This window comes from Aythya fuligula, chromosome 1 (genome assembly GCF_009819795.1).
Source record: "Aythya fuligula isolate bAytFul2 chromosome 1, bAytFul2.pri, whole genome shotgun sequence".
NCBI lineage: Eukaryota > Metazoa > Chordata > Aves > Anseriformes > Anatidae > Aythya > Aythya fuligula.
This window is the reverse complement of record NC_045559.1, coordinates 6,630,660-6,654,628: the sequence shown is the minus strand read 5'-3', so window position 1 is coordinate 6,654,628 and position 23,969 is coordinate 6,630,660. Positions and strand designations below refer to the sequence as shown.

Here is a 23,969-nt window from a genome sequence, read left to right as displayed (position 1 = left end):
GGAAGATCAGGTCCCTGGTGTTGCAAATTGAGCACCCAAAATTAGCAAGCGCCTTTGATCATTTTGGCCTTAATCTCCCCGTGCCTCAGTTCACCAGCTGGTGATATCGCAGGAGCGCTGTGCAGATAAACGCATTAATATTGATCAGATGCTGAAGCATTACAGAGAAGCTCACAAGGAAATTAATGTTGAATTCAGCGTGTGGTTTGAACAGCGTGTGTTAATGTGGCCTAGAGCAATTCGCTGGATTAAAATAACTCAAAATCATAGGTGATCGGATAATTAAAGGATGCATCGCACTCGATGTGCACAAAGGCCCAAATTATGGCTGTGCGGGCTGTTTAATTCTGGCATTTCCTCCTGAGAGCTTGACTTTGCAACCTCACTGTTGCCCACATGTGGGTTTATAGCCCGTGTCCAGAGGAAGGGAGGTTTATCTCACCAAAGCCTCGCCCTGCACTATCTCAGTGTCTGTCAGCCTACCCCACCCCTGATAACTTTTGAGTCTGATACCAAGTCCAACCAAAAATAATGCCACTACAGGGACCACAAAAAGAGAAAATTTCAATGAGCAAGGAGGCAGAGTAGAGAGAAAAGGTCCGGCTATTCCCCTCCAGAGAGACGGGTCGCCTTGCTGCACACTAGGGAGCCCATGGGAGATGCAAACAAAACTGGAGATATGAGTCCATAGGACATGGGCATCTCTGGTGTAGCTGCCCCCGTGCTGCTGTGTCCCAGGCTGCCCAGAGGAGCTGTGGCTGCCCCATCCCTGGCAGTTCCCAAGGCCAGGCTGGATGGGGCTTTGGGCAGCCTGGGCTGCAGGGAGGTGTCCCTGCCCATGGCAGGGGGTGGCACTGGGAGGGTCTTTGAGGTCCCTTCCAACCCAAGCCATTCTATGATTCCACGAAACAACTTCATTGACACCACAGAAGAGCCTTTTTGCCCTCCCAGCCCATGCTTGCATTGAGTCCGGGTTCACCCTGAGGGCAGATCACAACCCCCCAGCTTCATGCAATATTACTGCTCAGGCCCTACACGAGTTGTCACCATGAGCTTGACACGCATGGCCAAACCACATGAATGTCACCTAAACACAATTCTCTTGCAGGGGTGACAGCCCAGGGTCATCTCAGCCAAAGGAAGGAACTTATTCTGGATGTCTCCTCTGCTTGCACCCAGGATAAATATTGACAGCCTCCAGCAACATCTCACCGCATCAATGGAGTCAAATAATAAGTGAAAAGCAGAGGAAAACAAAAATTAAACGACACAAGCAGAGGAAGAAGATATGGAAAGCCATTCACTTGCCTTGGAAGTAATCACTTTTTTCATTTAAGCAGAACACTCAGCTATCTTTTATATTGTTATTGGTAAAAGTCCTCTTAGAAGCTGGAAATTAATTTTTTTTTTCTATCTCCCTCATTTTCTCTCTTTCCCATTTGGTGAACGTTTCTGTTTTCCTGTGTTTCTCACAGAACTGAAATTAACTTGGCTCATTTTGTTCTTTCCTTTCACAGCCATTAACATTGCTGAATAATGAAGAGAGAAGCGGCTTTGTTAATTAACCGCAGCCACTGCATTAAGTCCAGGCTGACATTGCACTCGCACGCAAGAAAAGGCGCCATGCCATCGGCGCATGAGCACGTGAAGCAACAGCCAGAGCTGAGCCTTGATGTCCAAACTGATCCCAGAAGACAGACGAAGTGTTGTAGTCTTTATTGATGACCAGATTCCCCCTCCAAATGCATTATTCAGGCCTGCTTTCTGTGGTTTCCTACTATATGTTTCTAATCACGATGGGATTCCAGGTTAAAACGATTTTATTTGTTTTCAGTCATGATGTGACACAGAAATGCACACTTGGGGCAGTCTCTCCATCCTGGATTTCTACCGAAACTTGCTGCTTTTATGAAATGAGGGCTGAGAAAATCCCCTGGGCCTTTCACTCCAGGTGTTGGCTGCCAGGAAAAAAAGTAAATGCCCTGGAGCAGGCAGTGAAAAAAGTAAACTGGCAGCACTTTTATCTCCCACAAAGAGATCTCCAAGGATAGCGGCCAGCCTGCCTACTAACAGGGAGGTCTGCTGGGGAATACTTTCCTCACCTTTCCCTGAAAAATACCCTGATGAGGACCGGCATCCCTGGCTAACTGGACAGCAAGCTGGGAAGAAGCTAACACAGACTGATCTCATATTTTTTCACCCTATTTCCCTCTCCATCACATTATTTGTGCCCTGAGGGGCTGCGTGAGGCAAGCTCAAGCCATTAGCACCAGCTCCTTGGCAACAGGGCTGTGTTGCAGGGATGATGGTGGAAAGAAAAAGATACCTTGCCAGGCATACCCCTGCCTCTTCCCAGCCTGAAATAGTCAGGCAAAACTTAGCAGCCCACAGGAAGCTGCAGACCTCCAAATCCACAGGGAAATCCATCAAAAGCTCATGCTTGGTTTGGAAGATAAGTTAATGAGTCAACAGAACCTACAGGAGAAATGCGACCCACCTGCATGGAAGGGGAATGCAGACTTTAAGCTAAGCAAGAACTTGCTCAAGTCCCAACTTTTGTTCTTTTTATAAAATATGCTCTTGCCTTGGGTTTAGGTCATGCCCTAGTGCTCCCTGGCATGCAACCAAACTCAGTAGGTGCTTTAGGCAAAGGACAAGAGCTTTGTTCCTCCAGAAAGGGGCCAGCAGGACAGCCTCACACTTTGCCCTGCGCTCAGCCCTTCCTGCATAGAGGGTCAACATCCCAAAATGATGCCACTGGTTGGGTTGATAGAGGGCAACTAATGCAAGAAATAATCCTGTTCACAGGGTCAGAGTAGTGACAAGCAAAGATTTGGTGCAGGGCACTTGATCTAGGCCTAAACACTGCCTCGTCCTGCACATCCCCAGCAGCAATCGAGTGACGGAGCTGAGCTAAAGTTGCCCCCTGGCTAGATCAGTGCCCTCTGCTCTTTGCAAGCCACACTCCATTTACACAAAATGAATTACCAACCGAGTTGCCAAGCAAAGAAAGGGTTCAATTTTGCAATTTCAGCTCTGCCAAAAGTCTCATTCCCTGCCAGAGCTGAAAGCAGAAGGTGCCAGTGTTTAGCAGAAGCAGGGGTGTTTTGGAAAGTTTTAATGGAATTCCCATCTTCCAGGCCACCAGCGCCAGCCACTGTAATTCTTCCAGCTGTCCAAATTTGTTGCTACTGGGATGTGAGCAGCCTGTGAAAAGATCTCCAGAAGGTGAGTTATGCAGAATGGTGGACAGGGAAAGGATTCTAGTAGAAGAACGAATCCCATTTTTTTTCCAGAGATCTATAACTCATCTGGAAAAAATGTGCTTTTATCTAATTGATATGAAAGCTACAGCCCCATTAAGGTTGTTATACAGTATTTAATTAAACAGGTGTTTCTAATCCTTGCAGCACAATGCAGGTGGCTTTCTCCAACGGATTTGAGCTTCACTTGGTGCTCTTCATAAACTCTGGTGCATTTTAAGCACCCTCCCTTAAATAAATTTCCATGGGCATAGAAAGCAAGGAAAGCCAGCCTGCTTTATTGAACCCGGCTCCTTTCATTCAGCAACACCCATTTTCCCCAGCACACTGCATTCTTTCCAGTATGGAGCAGCCAGGCCATCTCCTGAGCTCCATTTAGCAGCTCTCTGCTCTTTGCCTTCACTCACCTCTTGCACCTGCTTTGAGCAGAGACTGCTGCAGAAAATTTGCTCTACATCAGCCCCCAACAGCTGCCAAAAAGGGGCTCGTCACCTTGACTTTGCAGCAATTCCTACTGGGATATGGTAAATTCAGTCCTATTTGTTGTCAAAGCTCTTGTCTTGGTTTATGCTTGCTGCACGCTGTGCAGTAAGCATCCTCATCCCCATTGTAGAGGTGCAGGAAAGCCATCAGCCCAATCAACAGCGTCACTGGCATGTTTTAATCGTGTTGAGTCTCACTGAAACTCTTGCACCTTATCACAGCCCTTCATGGACACCTAAACAAGCCTTCAGCCCCCAAAAGCAGGTCCATGTCTCCAACTAAATAAAAGCCTGGTATGAAAAGCAGCCGAGGAGCCTGGCTTTGTGTATCTCCCCAGCTGCTCCTCCAGTGTCACTCAACGTTGACTAGTTGCTTGGACAAGCAGATTAGCCACATAGTGATGCCTCAGCTCTGCCATTTCTGCAATTTGCTTTTGGGGCTCGATGGGAAACCAGTGCATGCGCTGTTTGCCTTCACCTGTAGACTTTGGGTGCACCCCCTGAGCATTGGCCGTTGCCCTCTTACCCATGCAGTTCTGTGGGGCAGTCACAGCGTGGATGAATGCCTGGAGAAACCACAACACACCTGCAGCTCTGCCTAGAAGCCCATGACAAAGACCTGGACTTATCTCGCCTATCTTCAGCCTTCAAATGCATACAGCATCGGGGCAGGTTAGGCAGGCGGAGAGCTTCAGTAGGGCCACTGCCGAGGTGGTTTCAGACTGTAAAAGCAAAGCAGATCTGCTGAAGGCAATGAGCTGAAAATTACAGCCTGAAAGAGAGCTCATGTAAGCCAGACCCTGTACTAGCACCCGAGCTGTACCCCCTTTTCCCTAAAGCCTCGGTTACTCATGTTAAGGACGTGGATGGGAAGAGTCTGTGTGACCCAGCCTGCCTGATCCTTAATTTATACACCAAATAGGAACATGAAGCTTTCAGCAGTTTTATTTCCAAAATGACCTGCTTTAATTAGTGAAAAGCACTCTTCTAGAGCTGTCTGCTGGTCTCCTGGAAGGGGCAGTACTGTTCCTGCTGCCACGTGTTTCATTGGGGTGCCTTGACACGGGTCTCCTCGTACCCTGGGCTCTGTGTTTGCCGGGGGCTGGAGTGCGCAGGACGCTGTTCAGACAAACAGCTCTCTTCCAGGAACCAGCCACATCCGTGATGTTTTCCACCCAGCACAGGCTCATTTATTTTCCGCTTTATCTCCCAGAACAACAACACCTCCATCCCCCAGCTCCACGCCACCTGTCCCTCTGATAAAGGCCTCTTTATGGGATATCCTATGTGGGAAAAAAGGCTGTTTCCTCTTCTTTACTCTCTTTTATTTTTCACTGCTCTTATTATTCCTCCCCCATTTGCCCCCATGCCTCCCAAAACAGCAACAAAAAGCCCTCTCCCTTCTGGGGGTCACTTGGAAAAGCCAGGCCATGCAGGTGTCTAAGCAGTTTCCTTTTGGGAAGCAATTTTTATGCAAAGTCCCACGGGGCAGTCATGGCTGGGGAGAAAAGGATGCAAAGAGCTGCTGCTATGGGGGTGAGTCTCATAAGGATCAGCACGGGACCATTTCTCCTTACGGTGTGCAACACATTCCTGTGGGGTTATTGGGTAGGAAATCTGGGGTTATTGGGTAGAGAAAAAAAAAAATGAAAAAGACAGGAAGATTCATTGGATCCTGACAGCTTGTTTTTCTGCTGTACTGCCAACTTCTCTTTATGTTGATTCATAGGATCTATTAGTTTGGACTTAATGATCTTGAAGGTCTTTTCCAACCTAAACGATTCTGATTCTGTGATGCACGGCAGGGACAGGGTGTTTGCTTCCCCAGGCAAAGCAGCAAGCAGAGCTAGATGGTTTAATACTTTGGTGCTCAATGTGCCAAACAATGACTGAAAAACATGAAGGTGGCACCTCTGTGGAGGTCACTTGCTGTCCTTCCTGAAGGTCATTTTGAAGCGGGTGGCCCTGGTAACAACACTCCAGGGGAAAATTCAATGCTCAGTGAAAAGAGCTTGGGGTTCTCCTAGAACAGCAAGGACCCAAAGAGGATGAAATGATGGGGGTATGCAGAAGGTAAATTGGCACTGCTTTTTGGCTACAGGCATAGTACAGGAACAAAGGATGGCCTGTGAAACATAGGAAAAAATTACTAAGAAGATGTTATTTTTAGGCTAGAAGCCAGCATTACTTCCATCCTGGGACACCCAGCCATGGTGAGTTATGGCTGTGTGGGTACCAAAGGGCTTTCCCTTTTGCAGCCCTGTCACTCCATACTCCGTGAAAGAAAGACACAGCATGGAAGAGAACAGAATTTTTATTTATTTATATATATACACATATATTTTATATATATATATATATATATATATATCTGTAGGCACCATCTTTCCCACTTAAACCTTATCATGCTCTGAAAATCTGCAAAGACCCATCTGTGTGAGGTTTTTTTTTCTTAGGTTGGTGCCTATCTTGATGTGATCCTCAAGAAGCTGCTGAATAAATCCTACCATTTTCTGCAGGCTTTTCCCCCTTCCCTTGCAAGTCTCTTTGGTCGGGCTGTTTCCAGTCTTGGCAAAACGAATGCAGAGCTGTGTTGTGAAACAAGCACTTTCCTCCCACCCTGCCCTGCCTGCGGGAGAGATGCTCCCAAAATATATTCCCCAAACCAACATGGTAGCAACATGGTAGCCACCGTCAAATCTGTCCTCTTTTGCTGCAACAGCTTCAAGAAACATCATTTCACTGCTGCTCTGCTGTGACGATGCAGTCCTCTCCAGCCAGAATCACTTCGCTCATCCTCCCCTGGCAGCCTGGAAACACTCTGGGGGAAAAACATCCCCTTTTTGACCAGCTCTGAAAAGAACGAGGAGAGTCAGGGCCAAAGGGATTTTTCTACAATGCAAGTGGCATTGCACATAAAAGATAACAAGTTTTTTTGTTGTTGTTGCTTGTTTATTATTATTATTTTACAATAGATAAATTGAAAGTGGGAGAAAACAGCTGCAGTCCCAGCATCCCGACCATGTCTCAGCACAGGAACACCAGGCACCAGCATGGGCACTCAGAGCAGCTGGGCACGGGTGAGATGAATCCCAAATGCAGCACACGCTTCCCTCTGCACTGCTTCAGATCGCTGAGTAGATCGGCGGGGCCGCAGGCAGCCCCAAGGAACATCTTTTTGTGCCAAAGCCCTGGTTTGCACCAAGCATTGCCCAAGGCGGCAAGGAGATAACTGTGAGTTTATCCTTGCTGGCGCGCAGCGAATGCTAACAGAGCCACAGCGCTGCTCGTCGAGTCGCTGGTGCAGCAACGGTCAGCTCCACAGGTAGTGCAATTTTGGGGCTGTGCTGATTTATATCAGTAAAGAAGCAGGCTCTTTTCTTGTTCTGAACAAAGAAGGCATGTACTAAGAAGCACGTTTGCTCCCGCTTTTGTATCTGAAATGAAAGGACAGCTCGTCTTGGTGTGGGAGAAGGTCTGAAGGCCTGCTAGCAGCTCTCCCCCAGTGCGTAAAAAAACAGTTTGTTCTTCTAACCGTAAGAAAACATTGCTTCTTCTCTCTTCCTTGGCACAACTGAAAATCTGAATTAGTGGCTTTTTCCTACGTTCCCAACTACAAAGATGAAAAGCTATTTTCCCCCTTTATCTGTATGCTGGGTGCCCGACTCTCTCGTGGCATTTCCCCCAACGACAGCGGGGCAGCTGGCTTTGTCCTTACATTAAAACATGCTGCAGAAAAGCCTTTCTGCGCATGCAGTCTGCACAGATAATGTTTCTACAGCCCCAGGAAAGTGCGGTATTTTTGGCCCAACAGGCAGCAATATTTCTTGCCATCTCCTGTCAAGTTTTCCAGATGTTCTAGAAGCTGTCCAAGGAAAGATGATGCTTTAGTGCCTCAAGGACTGTAACTGAGGCAGACTTCCCCAGGACTGACACATGAATACCCATCATATCAGATGCTACTTAACCCAGAGCCTTTATAAAATAAGTTATTGGAATCCAGGCATCTAAAACCTGCTGCTGCTTTAGTGGTTTAGCCCTTCTTCACAGAGAAAAGCAGCCCAGCTGCTGTAACAGGACAACACCATCACAGTTACCTTAATTTACATTACATAATTTTCAATTTACATTGCCAACTTTTGCCCTGCTGTTGAAGATGCATCCCTGCGTCAGCTGGTGCAGGGCTTGGGGAGGCTGGCAGGAGGTGCTCCTTGGCACCTTCCTCCTCAGGCACCTGGGCCTGAGAAAACACATTTCTCAGCTTTTGGTACCATCATTTAAGTTCCCGGGAAAAAATTGGTAAGTGCCCATGAGCCATCACATCCAGAGCTGAGCCCTGGCCCTGGGTCCTGGGTAACTTGTTCTGCCCCCAGCCTTGTTTTGTGTGGATTTTCTTTTCAGACTTCCAGGTTCAGGTGGGCCTCGGTGCTGCAGACCACCACAATGTGTTGGAGCAGGCCTGTGGGTGCCTTTCTTCAGCTTTAATGGCTTTTCACAAGGAATATTAGCTTTTGTGCTCCCCTAGATGAATAGGCAAGCCCTAATGAGCTGTGAATACAATTTGATAAAGCTCTCATTTGGAGGACGGAAATGTTTCCATGGAAGGAAATGAATGAAGCCAGGAGGAGGGAGGGCACAGAGGCATGTGGCCTCAGAGCATGGAACAGACAGGGCTGAACTCGTGAGGAGCTGCAGAGCCTTCAGGTGTACTTCAGGAATGCCCAGAAGGCAGCATCAGCTTCCCCTGGGTTGTTTTTTGGGGGAACCACAAACCTGTGCTAAGCTCCTGGTTCCCAAACATGCTCCAAGAGCTGGGACAGGAATGGTATAGGTGAAAAGCCAGCCTGGTGCACCCAAGACCTCCTCAAACATAGAGTCACAGAGTCATTAAGTTTGGAAAAGCCCTCCAAGATCACCTGGTCCAACCACCCCCTACCACCACTGTCACCCACAAACCATGTCTCCAAGCACCACGTCCAGCCTCTCCTTGAACACCCCCAGGGACGGTGACTCCACCACCCCCCTGGGCAACCCGTCCCAGTGCCTGACTGCTCTTTCTGAGCAGAAATGGCTCCTCATTGCCAACCTGAACCTCTCCTGGCACAACGTGAGGCCATTCCCTCTGATCCTATCACTAATTACCTGTGAGAATAGGCCGACCCCCAGCTCCCCACACCTTCCTTTCAGGCAGTTGCAGAGAGCAATGAGGTCTGCCCCGAGCATCCTCTTCTCCACACCAAACACCCCCAGTGCCCTCAGCCACTCCTCACAGGACTTGTGCTCCAGGCCCCTCACCAGCTTCATAGCCCTGCTCTGGACACACTCCAGGGCCTCGATGTCCTTGTATTGAGGGGCCCAAAGCTGAACACAGCACTTGAGGTGCGGCCTCACCAGAGCAGAGTACAGGAGGACGATCAGCTCCCTGCTCCTGCTTTATGCTGAAGGGAAAGCCAAGAAGGGGGCTGTACCAAGTGGGGCTCCTCTCCAGAATTACTTGGTCCCCTTGCTCAGATGTAAGCAGCTCCTCTGGGATGCCCCAGACCATGGGGCTTAGCCCATTCTGGGCTTTGCTTCAAGTGTGGCACTGGGAATTACCTCTGTGGCACACTGTCCTTCCATCTCAAGGACAGGTCGCTTCCTAGAGCCTCTAGTTAGGCTGATGCTATCTCATGGGGAACCCCACTAACTATTGGAAGAAAATCAGATTATGGCAACTTCCATTAACACCAGGCAGCACGGTGCTGTGTAAATCTCCTCCTTCTCCTCATGGGGCTGACTCTCAGAGGAGGCATGAGGGTGTTGCAGAGGTTTTGGTAGCACCAGGGAAGGATCTGCAGTCTCTCCCTTCCCCAGGATTCCTTTATTCAAGAAATATGCTCTTGCATAACTGTGCACAAAGCTAAACATACACATTCACAAAGCATCTCCACCCACATACCTAAAGCACAGCTAAAACACTCAAGCTGGAACAAAAAGTCACCTTACTCTACCCCAGAGACACACGCAAGGATATAGGCAATAAAGCAGGTTTTCTTCTTCCTTTTTATTTATTTTTTATATATCACAGCTTCAGACACTGAAAGACATCCATTTCCACTTAGGCCTGCGTTTGACTTGCAGGGGTGCCTCTCTGTTGGAAAGGCTCAGCTCAGAATCTACAAACCCATCAATGGGAAGGACACCGTGTCATTGCGTTGACCAGGTTATGGTTTCATGGAAATCCTGACCACGTTTAACCTATGTGTAAACACTGGCTGGATCACAATAACCATCTCCCTCCTGTTCCGCCTTCCCTTTTTACCTAATATTCCCTGAAAATTATTTTCTGCCCCCTATTTCTCACGTGCTCTCCCTTCGAGACTAATAAATAACATCTGAAATTCAAACAAATAAAAGTTTACTGAAGTCAGAGCTTGGACAAAATTCAGCATTAGGTCACCAAGAATCCAAAATCACTGTCTTAATTTTCCCTAAAAGAATTATATTTATTTTTGCCCAAAGACGCTATTAGGTTAATGTTTACCAACAAAATGAAAATTGTTTTTTAATAGGCCTGAATGATACAAGAAAAATCATCAAACAGGAAGAAAAAAAAATTATAGGCTGGGAGCCAAATCTTACAAATTGTACTTTAGAGCGAGAAAACAGCTTTCTCTCTGAAGTTATCATGTGTTAGTATCTCATGTTAACAGTCTTTTGTGTTTCTTATTAGTTTAACATGAAGATGCCCTTCACTTTATTGATGACTAAATTGCTATCTGAATCAGGAGCGTTGCCATTAATGAGAAGTACGTGCTGAATCTATGAATGGAAACGTTTGTAGGAAGCATGCAGCCAGGATCATCTGGTTTAACAAGCTGTTGGAGGCTCATGGAAAACTTGGTGGAATAGTAGGGGCTGAGCTCAGCCTCCACGCACCCAAATCTGAAGGCAGCACAATGGATGTGATTCCAGAGGAAGCTGGGGTAGAAAAAAGTCGCATCCAGATGTTGGGATGCAAGATTTTCTTAAGGTGTGAGGTTTGTGTCGTTGCTCTGTCCCCATAAACAGTGGTTAGGCTAGTACCAACCTTGACAGCTAAAAATCAAAGACGTGAAGAAGCTGCATGTTCTAGGAAGAACACTGGTTGGGCAGAGGAAAAGGAGAGCCTGAAATTAGTGCTTTCCCTACTAAGCTGCAACACAAAAGCAACATTAATCCATTGTCCTGATAGCCCACAAGCTGCTGAGCCCAGGGACAACTCCAAATTAGCCCCAGGAGGCTGTGCCTTACCTTGACCATGGCTGAGGACCAGAAGAGGCTGAGGAAGAAGAGGACACATGGGAGCCTGTGTAGACTGAACAAACTGAATGCAGCAGAAAACCAGTGGGTTTTGTTTCATGGCAGCCTCTTGAAGCCTGGAGACCTGAATCTCAGCATAACACCCATGCAGCCATCCTCCTCTTCCAGCCTCAAGATGGACGAAGCTCATGGTGCTGGATGACACAGTGGGCACAGAGCACAAAGGAGAGCCTCCTGCCCAGAGAGGACCTTTTAAAGTCAGAGTCCTTGCTGAAGAGACCTCAGAAGAAAACTCTTCACCCATGCACACCACCATTCATGGGCTTCAGCTGGTTAATGCTGTCCCACCCAGAAACCTGTTTCTCTTGCTATAAATGTCAGCCACAAGACTGATGGTTACACATGGTGGTTGCAGGTGTCTGGAATGACTCCAGTTAATTTATTTCAGGGTTGGGTACTATTTTTCACCTCCTTTAATTTTAAAGAGGGTTCTGCAACCATGAAGTCACCGCAGCCCCCCATCTCCTGACGTATGAAAGCTGTAGGCCGACTAACTTATTAGCACCCTAGATAATGAAAAACACGTCAAAATTTAAGGCTAATGCAGATTCCCTTACTGAAAATATGTGTATATAATGTGTAAACAGCATCTGAGCAATGTGCTTAAGGTAATAATTAAGGAGAATTATCTTTAGGATATGTATTAAAACAGCATAATTGAAGTTTAAATATTATACGTCCATATTAAAGAGAAGCAGATAATCTTTTGCGTAGGAAAACAACATTAAATGGAGCAACTGCTTCCATGCCCAGAAGAAGCCAGGCTGGATTGCCACCACATGGGCTTGCGTTTATGTTCCAAGATAAACATAACCCAGACATCCCAATGTTACATTCAAAAACATGTTTACATTAATATATCAGTCACCATCCCTGGAGGTCTTTAAAAGACGTTGAGATGTAGAGCTTAGTGATGTGGTTTAGTGGAGGACTGGTTCGTGTTAGGTCAGAGGTTGGATTAGGTGACCTTGGAGGTCTCTTCCACCCTAGATGATTCTGTGATGAAGATGTTGGGGAGCAACCTGGGCAAACTGCTAGGCAGGATTTGGGGAGGGAGAGGGAAGAGGAGGCTCATTTACAGATTGCTGAGGTATTTGAGATGTCAGACAGTCAGAAATCCACAACTCTTTCCCAATGGCTAATTCCATAAATAAACCTTGCATGCTCTGAGACTGAAGGAGGAGTCATCAATCACTTCTTAGAGCCAGGTGGGCCTGAGTGGTGCAAAAGCAACAATTAACGCTCATTATCGCTTGGTTTCAGGTCTTCTTAGGGGAAAAGGTTATCACAGAATCACAGAATTTTTCTAGGTTGGAAGAGACCTCAAGGTCATCGAGTCCAACCTCTGACCTAACGCTAACAGTCCCCACTAAACCATTTCCCTAAGCTCTACATCTAAACATCTTTTGAAGACTTCCAAGGATGGTGACTCCACCACTTCCCTGGGCAGCCTGTTCCAGTGCCTCACAACCCTTTCAGTGAAGAAGTTCTTCCTAACATCTAACCTAAAACTCCCCTGGCTCAACTTAAGCCCATTCCCCCTCGTCCTGTCACCAGGCACGTGGGAGAACAGACCAACCCCCACCTCGCTACAGCCTCCCTTGAGGTACCTATAAAGAGCGATAAGGTCGCCCCTGAGCCTCCTCTTCTCCAGGCTGAACAAGCCCAGCTCCCTCAGCCGCTCCTCGTAGGACTTGTTCTCCAGGCCCCTCACCAGCTTCGTCGCCCTTCTCTGCACCCGCTCAAGCACCTCGATGTCCTTCTTGTAGCGAGGGGCCCAAAACTGAACACAGTACTCGAGGTGCGGCCTCACCAGAGCTGAGTACAGGGGGACGATCACCTCCCTAGCCCTGCTGGCCACACTGTTCCTGATACAAGCCAGGATGCCGTTGGCCTTCTTGGCCACCTGAGCACACTGCTGGCTCATATTCAGCCGACTATCCACCATCACTCCCAGGTCCTTCTCTGCCTGGCAGCTCTCCAACCATTCCTCTCCCAGCCTGTAGCTCTGCTTGGGGTTATTGCGCCCCAGGTGCAGGACCCGGCACTTGGCCTTGTTGAACTTCATGCAGTTGACCTCAGCCCATCGGTGCAGCCTATCCAGATCCTCCTGCAGAGCCTTCCTACCCTCAAGCAGATCGACACACGCACCTAACTTGGTGTCATCTGCGAACTTACTGAAGGTGCACTCGATGCCCTCGTCCAGATCATCGATGAAGATATTAAAGAGGACCAGCAGCACATCAAAAGCGTCCAGATTAACCAAAGTTCTTTGAGTCAAGTATTTCTGACAAACCTCAAGGTCATTGAAAGAGGTTCAAGAAACACAACAAACACAGAGCATCATCACAGAGGATTTTCTGTAATTAAAAATTACCAGCAAATTATACTAATGCCTTCTTCTTTTGTTCCTTACTGGGGATATTTATGCTTCAAAGAACACCAAATGCTGCAAGGCGATTAGCAAACCCTTTGAGACAGAGGCCTTCCAACGTGGCACCGTCTTCCTTTTTGCTCACCTGCTCCCGATCTGCAGCTCCCCTCCAAATGAGCCTCTCCCCCTTTCCCAGGTGTATGCGAGAACAAAAGATACCAGATGAGTTTTCTTCCCCTTGCTGTGAGGTTAAAGAGAAAACCTATCTGCAGGCAATCCCGATCCATCAGCAAGCCCACCAGGTCGTTTCGCAGCTCACTGATGCCAATCAAATGGTTTCTATGAGAGAATAACTGCTGTTCCCTGACACTGCTGCACTGCTTGGTGTCAATCGTTGCCTCCTAGAGAGGGAGAAAACCCAAATCCAACCCCAGTGCTGGAGCTGAACTCACCCTCCTCTTCACCCCCGTGCTCTGAGCAGGGCTGGACCACTGTGTCTCCAAAGGAGATGGTGGTGGCCACGAGCAGATGAAGAACACCGAGAACATCCAGATGAAATAAAGCATGGGTACAACTGGGAAAGGACACGTGGCAGCCACAGAGGGGATGTGAAGTCCCAGGGAGGGTTGTCTCACTGGGTAAGGCTGAAATTTGCACCAAGTTTTGAAAAAGCATGGCGAGGATGGGTCTCAAGTAAAATCAAGCATAAGGCAATACGATTCCTGCAGGGTTCACCAAATTCAACATGTAGCTTACTTTAGGGCTGGGAATAAGATATTTTTTCTGAGGTCACTCCCTGCTCGGCTTTGCCACACACAGCCAGTTTCTTTTAGAAGCAACATGGAGCTCAGCACCACTTTCCTTATTGAAGGATCCAGATTTTGTCTTTCCTACCAAGCCGCGTTTCCTCGTGATAATGATCTTCCCTCCCTCTGGCCACTCTCCAATGATCGACATATTTCTCGAAATATCACTCCTAAAATTGGACGCTGCAGCACACCAGCGCCAAACCAAGCAACATAACCGCATTTCTTACATGTCCTTCTGCTAGCCCACAATGACACCTGCCTTCTTCCTCCCCCAACAGCTTATTATCGCCTTGCGTTTAATGGTCCCTCCTGTAACTCACCCACTCCCCCCGTCCTGCTGCTCGCGCAATTTCCACATTTCGTATCCAAACGCCTGCTATCTCCTTCAAAGGACAGCACTTTGCACTCACCTTTAATTTCTTCCTAGTGATTTCAGGACATTTTTTTTCCTGGGTATTATGGCCATTTCCAAGTCTGATACAACCACCTGAATTCCTGCATGTATTCTCAAGTTGCTGACAACCGCAGATTTTTATATGGGCTACTTACTTCACCACTCAAGTCACTAATGAAGATACAGAAAGATGCAGACCTTACTAGAAGAATACTCTGACTACATACCAATAACTATTCCAAGTGTATTTTTTCTTCCTACCACATTGTGATAATCTAGTCTATTCCCTCCTTTTGATTGTAAAAAGAAAGTGAGGCAAAGAAAACATTGCTTGCATCAGTTTTCTCCAAATCATTCAGTTTTTTCTCCATCCCCTCATCATTCCACACTTAATCATGTGCCTTTCCTTCCCATTTCTGTTGTTTCATTTTGATTGATCCTTAGAAGTCCTTGCTATGCATTTTTTTTTCTTCACATTAGGAGATTGCGAAGAAAATAGGAGATTCCTCTTTCTGCTTCTTTTCCTCCTTTCCCAAAAGCATTCAACAATGACTCTGCAGACACTTCCCCTTGAATTACCTCTGACTTCAAGATCACTTCTAATAAGCCCGAATGCAATCCAAAACAGCTGACCCTAGTACAACACCCTCCATCTTCTGAGATGCAAGTTCTGTTCTCTTAGAAAAATAATAATAATAATAATAAATCCATTAACTCTTTGTCTTTCCGGGTCTTCCCATGTTACTTTCCCAACAGATACAGGAATGGCAAATACCTCCCATTTCCTTCAGACTTCATTTGTCAACCCGATGTCTAAAGTCCCCATTTGACTTCTTTTTTTTTTCTTTAGTTAGTCTATCCTAATAACAAGGGCACGGCTTCTGCTTTTCCTGTTGTGGGAACATCTACCTCCCCAAGCTTTGTACACATGGACACCCTTGCTCTTCAGCATCATGGCTCGGTATCAATCCTTCCTGAACGAACCACATCTCTCTATTCCAGTTCTCTGGTTTGTCTCCCAAAGTCTCTGCTATATGCCCATCAACCAGAGTTTTGAGGTATACCCACACTGAGTTCCTCTTGTGTATTATCCATGCAGGTGTAAAGGCATTTTAGCCAAACATGTTGCTTCATTCTCTCTCCTGAAAAGAGCCTCAGGCCGATGAAGTATTTATTTACATCAATGAAGTGCAACAATCTGAAATTGAGTTTCATGCCAGAACCAGAGTCAAGAGCTAGAAGTCTCCAGAAGCCTGGAGACAATAACCCACACTCAGAGATCCTGGGTCACACAAGACAGACACCAAAACGTTAAACCCTACTCTAGTATCTGAATGTGAGCCCTGAAGACTAGAAATAAAAAGTACTGCTTGATTTTTCTCTTGGCAGAAATGCTGTTTTAAAGAATCAGAAGTCTCTCGTGAATGTTAGTTGTAGCTCCCAAGGAGAAATGGTGACTTCTCACAACCTTTTTGACAAACCAACCTTTCCCCACAACCTGCCAAAATACAGTGCTGGAAAAGCCTCACCAGTTACTGAGAGGGCCCTAGAGCAGTCAAAACACTCTCAGCACCCAGGTGGCACATTGCTACAATAGGCAGCACATAGGAATAAAGCAAGTCTTAAAAAAATACATAAATAAAATAAAATTAAAAAAGGAAACTTAGTGCAGTGCTAATCTACTATTACAAAAATCTATGATCACACATTACTGCTTAAGGACTCTGTACCTTTACAAAAGCTGCAGGTCTGCATAAAATAAGCCAGTTATGGCCGCAAATCTTATTTTAATTTATACAATTTCAGGATGGCTGCAAGTTCAAGGAGACTTTATCTTTACAATATCTTAATTTGGATTTGATGATCTCTATAAATTCCACATCCTGGTAAACCTCTGTTATTAAGACTTAAACCTCCAAACAGCAGCATTACCAAGAATTTGTCATGAATCAAACGTCCTATGCTCTGTCTCTGTATTATACTTTAAGGCCCATCTTCTCTTGACCAAAGATACGATTTTTAACACAACCTTATTGGCTGAAGTCCCAGATTTGCTGTCCAAACACAAACTGAATAGCGTAACTCTGACCTCTGAGGTTAAAGTTATTACTAGATACCAGGCTGATTTGTGTATCAGTATTCCCTGGCAGGTAGCCCGTGTTCTTCTCCAGCTGGCCAACACTTCAGAATCCAGATGGTTTTAAGAGCTAAGCTAACTCCAGTGTGCACAAAGGTACCAGGAAATCTTTTTATGCCATTTGTGTCCCACCATTACCCATCTCCATGCTACCATCGATCTACTTTGGAACCCCTTCCTCTGGCAATGGTCTCTTGAACATCTTTAGTCTAGTAGTCTACACTGCTTAAATGGACACCTGAACTGTGTCTGACGTGGTGCCTTTCCTCTAGCCAGCATGGCACCCTGGACATCAGCTACTTGCAAGCATGTAAGAATGAGATTTATGAAATTTCTAGGTAAGACTGTCGGATGCAGTTATGAGGGTTAACAAACCACACAGTCTGACCAGAATCTAAGAAGTGCTATTCATTTTACTGAAGCTCAGAGCTGGGGAACAAATTATACCCCTATTTTTAGGATTCTTTGCTGATCTTATAGACCACCACTCAAAGTTAAATCAGATCGTCTAAGAGCAAGGAAACAAGCGGACACAGTTTTTTAATTTCAGGTCAGTATTATCCATGCTGCTGCTTATTCTAATCTTAACTTTCACCCAAATATTGCATTGGTGGGTCAGGAAGATGAGGACAACATTGGAAAAGAAGAGCCAAAGGAGCACAAATAAAATGGACAGTCCACAGCCTAGAAGTACATGAGCATTACGCCAAATCCTGAACTAAGCCAGTACATGCTAATAACTACTGCTTAGGGGGTCACAGGAATCCTGATCCCCATTATCCATCTGAGAGATCGAACATTGCAATCACTGGCCATGAGATAATGAAGACATCTTTGATATTCGTGGCAGAACTGCAATCCAAGAACAGACTCACTGCAGTTGAGCCACTAGACATAGCCAGACCTTTTTTTTAAGAGGATGGCATTTGGCAAGCATCCAATATGTACACAGAGATCACATGCTACCTCCCTCTAAAGCTCTCTGTTTGCCATCTAGGTTAGATTACAAATATCTTTATATAATGTTTTAGGCATATGACTAAAAATGGACAGTATTTAGTTAGCCCTTACTCAGCGAATGGTGATCATATCACTGAATCACAGAAACAACGGTTTGTTCAACTGCAGTTTTGTATTTTGAAATTTCTGTATGATGGCTAGAGGCAAAAATTGACTTTATTATGACCTGAAATAGAATTAAAAGTTTCACATATTTTCCATTTAAAACTGATATAACACATTATTAATGTAGCAACATTGGCTTCCTCATCTCCCCAGGAGGAACACATTTAATTATTTTCACAGACCAAAAGGTCATACGGGATGAGAATTCTCGTAGAAGAGCAATCTTTGATCTAGCAGACAACAACAAAACTGGTAACCAGAAGACAAAGAAAGAAGCAAAGTAAATATTGAGTATATGTTTAAATTATGAAGATATCATATTTTGGGAAACCCAGTTATGTAGAACAGATATTTTTATAGTTAGGGACTTTCTGTAACAGGACCTAAAGAGGTTATGGCCAGGAAGGAGTAACTTCAAAGCAAAGAGTAAAGCTTTTTATTATTATTATTATTAAGTTCCTGCCTGATTTAGAAACAATCTGACAAGGGTTTTGAAACCTTCTGGCAAGGGTGGAAAAAAAAAAAAAAAAAATCATCCAAAGTCCCACGGTATGACAGGATTATGTATAGCCCAGCCCTGAGTTAATGTCCATTTAATTTATGTGCAAAAAGCTACGGAGGAGATTCCACTGCTTCAGAAGGAAAGGGAAAGGCAGATTCTGTACTCAAGACTCCAGAAGTTGTAACCTGTGATATTTAATAATTGTATTTGGTAGAACTGGATCCTTAATCTGCATAATCTTTAAGTAAAGTTCATTGAAAACTGAAGCTAGAGACAGTAAGAAATGATTTAACATCTAAGCGCAGATTTAGCATCTAAGAACAGATTGTAACTGAGTGCCACATCAATTTGCCAGCAAAAATGAGGCAAAGAAAAACCTTATACACACACAAAGCATCACATAACTGGTTCAAAATAGGAACCAATTTCCAGGGGCTGCGAGCACCTCTAAATTTCCTTTCATTTCAGTTGGGCACACGTAAATTACTGATGCCACGCAAACACCTATATCCAGAAGTCAATTGATTCTTAGTCCGAAACTGAACGCCCCTCCAAAAAAAATTACAGAAAATCAGTAACAAGAGCTTCTGTTTCCCCAAACTTAGTCAAACTTCCTTTTATACAAAGAACATGAAGTACCAAATAAATACAGAATTTAAGAGCTAAGAGAGTAATCGTATTCTTCAGAAACTCAGAGACTTAATACAAAAGAAAGAAAACTGAGTCCACATATAAAAATCATGGGTTGATGATATGCTTAAGTATTTATATTAAAGCCAAAGCTGATGTCTGATATGTAATCATGTTAAAAACAAGTTCCAAGAAAGCTTTAGTATGAAAACAAAATTAAATTTGATGAAGTTTAACAAATTTCATAGCTTTAGCTGCAGTGTGAAAACATTACTTTACTTGAAATCTGGAGAATTCTTGATGTTTTAACTGCACAAGAATTAAATATTGTCATATTTATCAGAGTCCGACAGCATACTTGAGTGGCATCAGTTTTCACATTAGGAGATAAGAAGGCATTCAGTCATGCTCAGATTGTTGCTTGCTTGCATCACCATATAATTGCATTAAACATGGATTCCAAGGAAAACTCACCCTAAACCCCCAGGTTTCCATGAAAAAGCCTTTCTACACTGTTAAATAACCCAACATACACAAAGAATGAACAGCTCTTCAGTTCTTTCAGTGACTATAAAAAGAAGATTTTCTTTAAATTGATAGCTTAATAGTTATGCTAAATATAACTTTTGCCCCATTTCTTCTTTGTAATTCATTGTAACGCTTCTTGATACCTCAGTCATCATCTTGCTGATTTCGTTTCTGTCAAGAGAACGGAAGAGTTCATAATGTTAGGACACATTTATATGAAACAGGAGTGCTAGTAAACCACAAGTGTTTCCAGATTCATTGGATATCAGACAATGACCGCGTTTCTAAGCCATTTTTGAATGGCAAGAGGTAATGTTTCCAGCAAATACATCAACCCTTTCCCTCATCCTAAACTACTGGATTGCATTTACAGTAAAGAACAAGATTTGTCCCACACATTAACCAACAGAAGCCAGTAATCAAGATGAAGGCAACTTGCCCTCACTTCCCCAGCTTAAAAAGATGTCAAGTTTTCATGTCACTGCTATCAACGGAGCAAAGAAATAGAAGATATTAGAAAAGCACTAACTTTTTAATGCTTCTAAGAACTTTTTAATTTCAGCTCTTCAAAAAATACATTCCCATTTAGACTAATTTGTATTTACATTGCTTCCCTGAAGATAAAATTAAATGAAGTAAGATCAAAATGAGAGAGTGCTCTTAATCACTAAAGAAATATGTATATATGTATAAAATATACACATAAATATATATAAACAAACAAACAAAAACAACAGTACTTTGTATCATGGCTTCATATATGTTACAGGTACGTATGTAATCTATGCTAATTACAAAAGCACAATTCCAGGCACCTAGTTATATGTTGCCATTTCACAGAGATGAAAGGTGAGAATTTTTTTCAGTACTTCTTACCAGTTTAAGAAAGTCAATTAATTTGTGAACATCCTCTCCTGTAGAAAGGTCCACGAAATCTTTTGGCAGTCGGTAACTCAGGTATGGACTAGGCTGGACAGTTACTTGACTGTTCGTACAGCGGAAAACTGGATAGTCCTTTGGAAAAGATAATGGATACCATAAAAACAGTGCCTGAGAGTATAACCAGTAAAATCATTTGAACTCCTCCCATTGTCTGAATCACCTTGCCAAAGAGCTTGTTTAGCTCTCATTCAGCTAAACCTGCACTTTCTAATAACTGGTTATTTTTTCATGAAAAACTCTGCCCACTTAAGAACAATAATTTAAAAGTTATCAACAGTCAAACGCATTCATTTCCTCACTTCAAAATGTCTACAGAGTACTGATTGTTAATGTGTTTAATACATATACACATTTACAATGCCTCCATAGTAATGGAGCTATCAGGGAATTTAGGCACTACAATCTGTGTGAGATATGTGGATAAATATTTACAATAACATCCCTAAGCCCGTCTTCACAGGTTCCTTCTCTAAACCCGTATTTGCAAATATAGCCTTATCAGAATTATGATTTAAGCTTTCTGACACATTTTTGCCTTTTGTGAATATATTGCTCTACAGAATACCCAGACATATCTCTCAATTCTCACACCAGGCTTTAGGTAACTTGAGATAATTTTCTCTTCAACATATTGCACATTAAATATGCTCTAGACATGCAACCTAATTGGCAATTACACATCGATAAGTAACTTCATTTTAAGAGACAGACGTTCGGTAACTTTACAACAGATCCTGTGATTCAATTTAGGCTGAAGGATGCAGGTAAGTCATTCTACTTGACATACGGCCTTACACCAGAGAAATTATGTAAAGCACCTGGCACGCAGAAAAATAAATCCAAAATTCAGGTGTCCCGTGGACAAGTTGAGAATTGGGAATGTGCTTTTAACAAAGGAGGCAGGTTTTAGCAGAAAGGTTCAGTAAATGAATTTTCATACAGCAATAGCCAGACCATGACACTAAGAAAATAGCATGAAGAGTAACCTGAATAGCAGTTTATTTCCCTTTCAACGTATTATGAAAATGGTGATGGAATCACAGCAAAGCCCAAATGTTAAAAATAAGCTCTATATAGCATGATACTTCAGATACTCTTAATGCAGTTTAAGAGCTAGAAACTAAAGAAAAGCCCTATTTGACTAGCCATCTCTCCTCAGACAAACAGCAAGTGCTTCACAAGATCAGGTAACACTACTTAACATCTCCTATCCAGACATCCAAGGACTTGTTAAGATGCAAGAACTCAGTCTCAGTCACACGAGGAGGAAAAAGTTGGAGTAGAAATAAATGAAGACTACGCCTCCCTCTCAGTATTAATGGGAAGTTATTTGTTTTTAAAGAGGCAGCTTGCAACAGGGATAGAAAAGACCTGCTCTGCAAGTCGATGGAGTTCAATCAGAGGACAATGTTTCTTCCCTGAGGGCATTCAGTATGAGAGGCAGAAGTTAAGCTTCTTTTGCCTCCCACCAAACGCAAATCTGGAACTCAGGGAGAGTTTCTATGATGAGTATCAGAAACAAAGCAAAAGTTTAAGTGATTATACAGAAAAGTAACAGATTTTAAGAAGAAATTGAGAAGAATGGGAAGAAGTTTAAGATGCATCAAAGATGCATAAAACAAGTTTGGGGCATCATCTTCAATTGAATTCAGAACTGCAATACGGGTTCGTATGTTTTGAACTACAAATTCCCTTGTAGGCATCTAAAACTAGCAGGTAATATTTGTTGAGATTATCTACCACCTAAAAAGATAGATCAATTCTTCTTACAGAGTTTACATTTCAAGAGTCAAGGACATCCATTTATTTCAATGGGATTTGCATCCCAATTTGATCATAAAAAAAAAAGCAGCAGAGGCCATAATGCCTTTTGGATTCACTCGCCAGCCTTCCTCACAGCACAGCCATACCTGTTCTGTTGCTTCCTCCTCACTCTGGTCGCCTTTCAGATTTCTCCCAGAGGTCAGTTCGTCCCACGTAAACAGCAACGAATCCGTTACTTCTCCAAATGGGTTAAAATCTATTAGCCAAATCTTTCCCTGCAATGAAACAACAGAAGAATTAAAACAAGCCGTAAAATTTTAAACAAAACCAGAACACACACACACACACATTTCTTCTACTGTAGTATGCCTGATCTTTACAGACAAAAAAAAAAAAGTGTCAAAATCAAAATCACCTGTTCTAACACAAAAAGTATTCTAATGTACTTTACATTAGACCAATAGTTTTAAAACATAGAAAGCTTTCAATTAATATATATATTTATTATTATTACTGTCTTAGGCAGAAAATTAGTCAGAGCTCAAATAAACTGAATTCCCTTCTACACAAGATGCAGTTGTACACAAGGATGAGAGCACAGAAGATTTGCTATGGTCCTCCATGACTCACAGACAGCATGAATAAAGAAGGGAAAAAAAAAGAAATAGAAAAGAGGGATTTTGCATTCCATTAAGAGCTACCTCAGCACCTCTGTACTCTCAGAAGGGATTGTAAAACAACAGAGCACAGTCTGCAAAATGCTAGTGGAGATCGTGAAAGCTGCACGATAGATTTAAGAAATAAAATAGTAACTTAAATGCATTTTTAATATAGCTGTCACTAGTAGCCCAGACTTTCTCTTGCCTTGTCTTTAATATATTAATGTGCCAAACAATTTTAGTAGTATGCACTGAGAGCATGCCTATTTACAGCTGAAAAATGAAAGCAGGGAGACTAACACGACTTATTAAAGGTAACAGAAGTCTGCCAGGGACAAGGAAGAGCTTGAATTCCTTGAGTCATCTCGAGATACAACCCCCAGCGCACTGCCTTCTTTTCTTACCCAAGAAAGTGTCATCTATTCTAACAAAACAAATACTTTATGATCAATTATAATGAAATATGAATACAACTGGTAGTAAGAACTAGCAAAACAAGCATCACATCTGGAAGAAATCAGATCTATCAAATACAGAGAGAAAAAGTTTGTTGTAACATCTGGTACTGAAGGGTTTTATTGTGTTTAGTGAAGACCGATTGGAATTGGAAACCAAACCTGAAACTGTGTAGCTACTGAAAGATTATTTTGCTTTTTCTCTCCCTCGTTCCTAAAGGATCTTCCTTATCTGAGCGGCTTCCTATCTTGATACAAACTGCACGTACCTTTAATGATTTACACTAGAGCCATCTGTTTTCTAACTTACAAAGATCCCTTTGAAGCCTTCAGTCAGAGTAACATGGAGACTTCCTCTCCCACCCACACTGCCTCAACCACCCTCACAGGCACTGCAGAGTGGGAACCGAGTAGAAACCCACCCAACAGCAGAGAACAGAAATGCTAGAGGCTAAAAGCAGCCTGCCATCCTCTGCACAGTTACTAATGCAGGTGGGGGGAGTCCCGGGCAGACGAAAGCAGCGATGTTTCCTGTGGACAGGAACCGTGCCAGCACGGTGACCT

At 43.8% G+C, this 23,969-nt stretch overlaps 1 protein-coding gene across 1 annotated transcript in view; it reads right to left on the bottom strand.

The window, feature by feature from the left end:
• Nucleotides 1–17,958: 17,958 nt before the first annotated feature.
• The window catches only part of CDC123 (cell division cycle 123), a 35,327-nt gene continuing 29,316 nt past the window's right edge, over nucleotides 17,959–23,969 (bottom strand). Inside the window, exons 11-13 of the mRNA XM_032191158.1 lie at nucleotides 22,438–22,566; nucleotides 20,462–20,599; nucleotides 17,959–19,756 (exon numbers count right to left, since the gene is read on the bottom strand). Of these exons, the coding sequence (XP_032047049.1) occupies nucleotides 19,730–19,756; nucleotides 20,462–20,599; nucleotides 22,438–22,566 (294 nt within the window). The 3' untranslated portion in view covers nucleotides 17,959–19,729. The remainder of the gene's footprint in view (nucleotides 19,757–20,461; nucleotides 20,600–22,437; nucleotides 22,567–23,969) is intronic.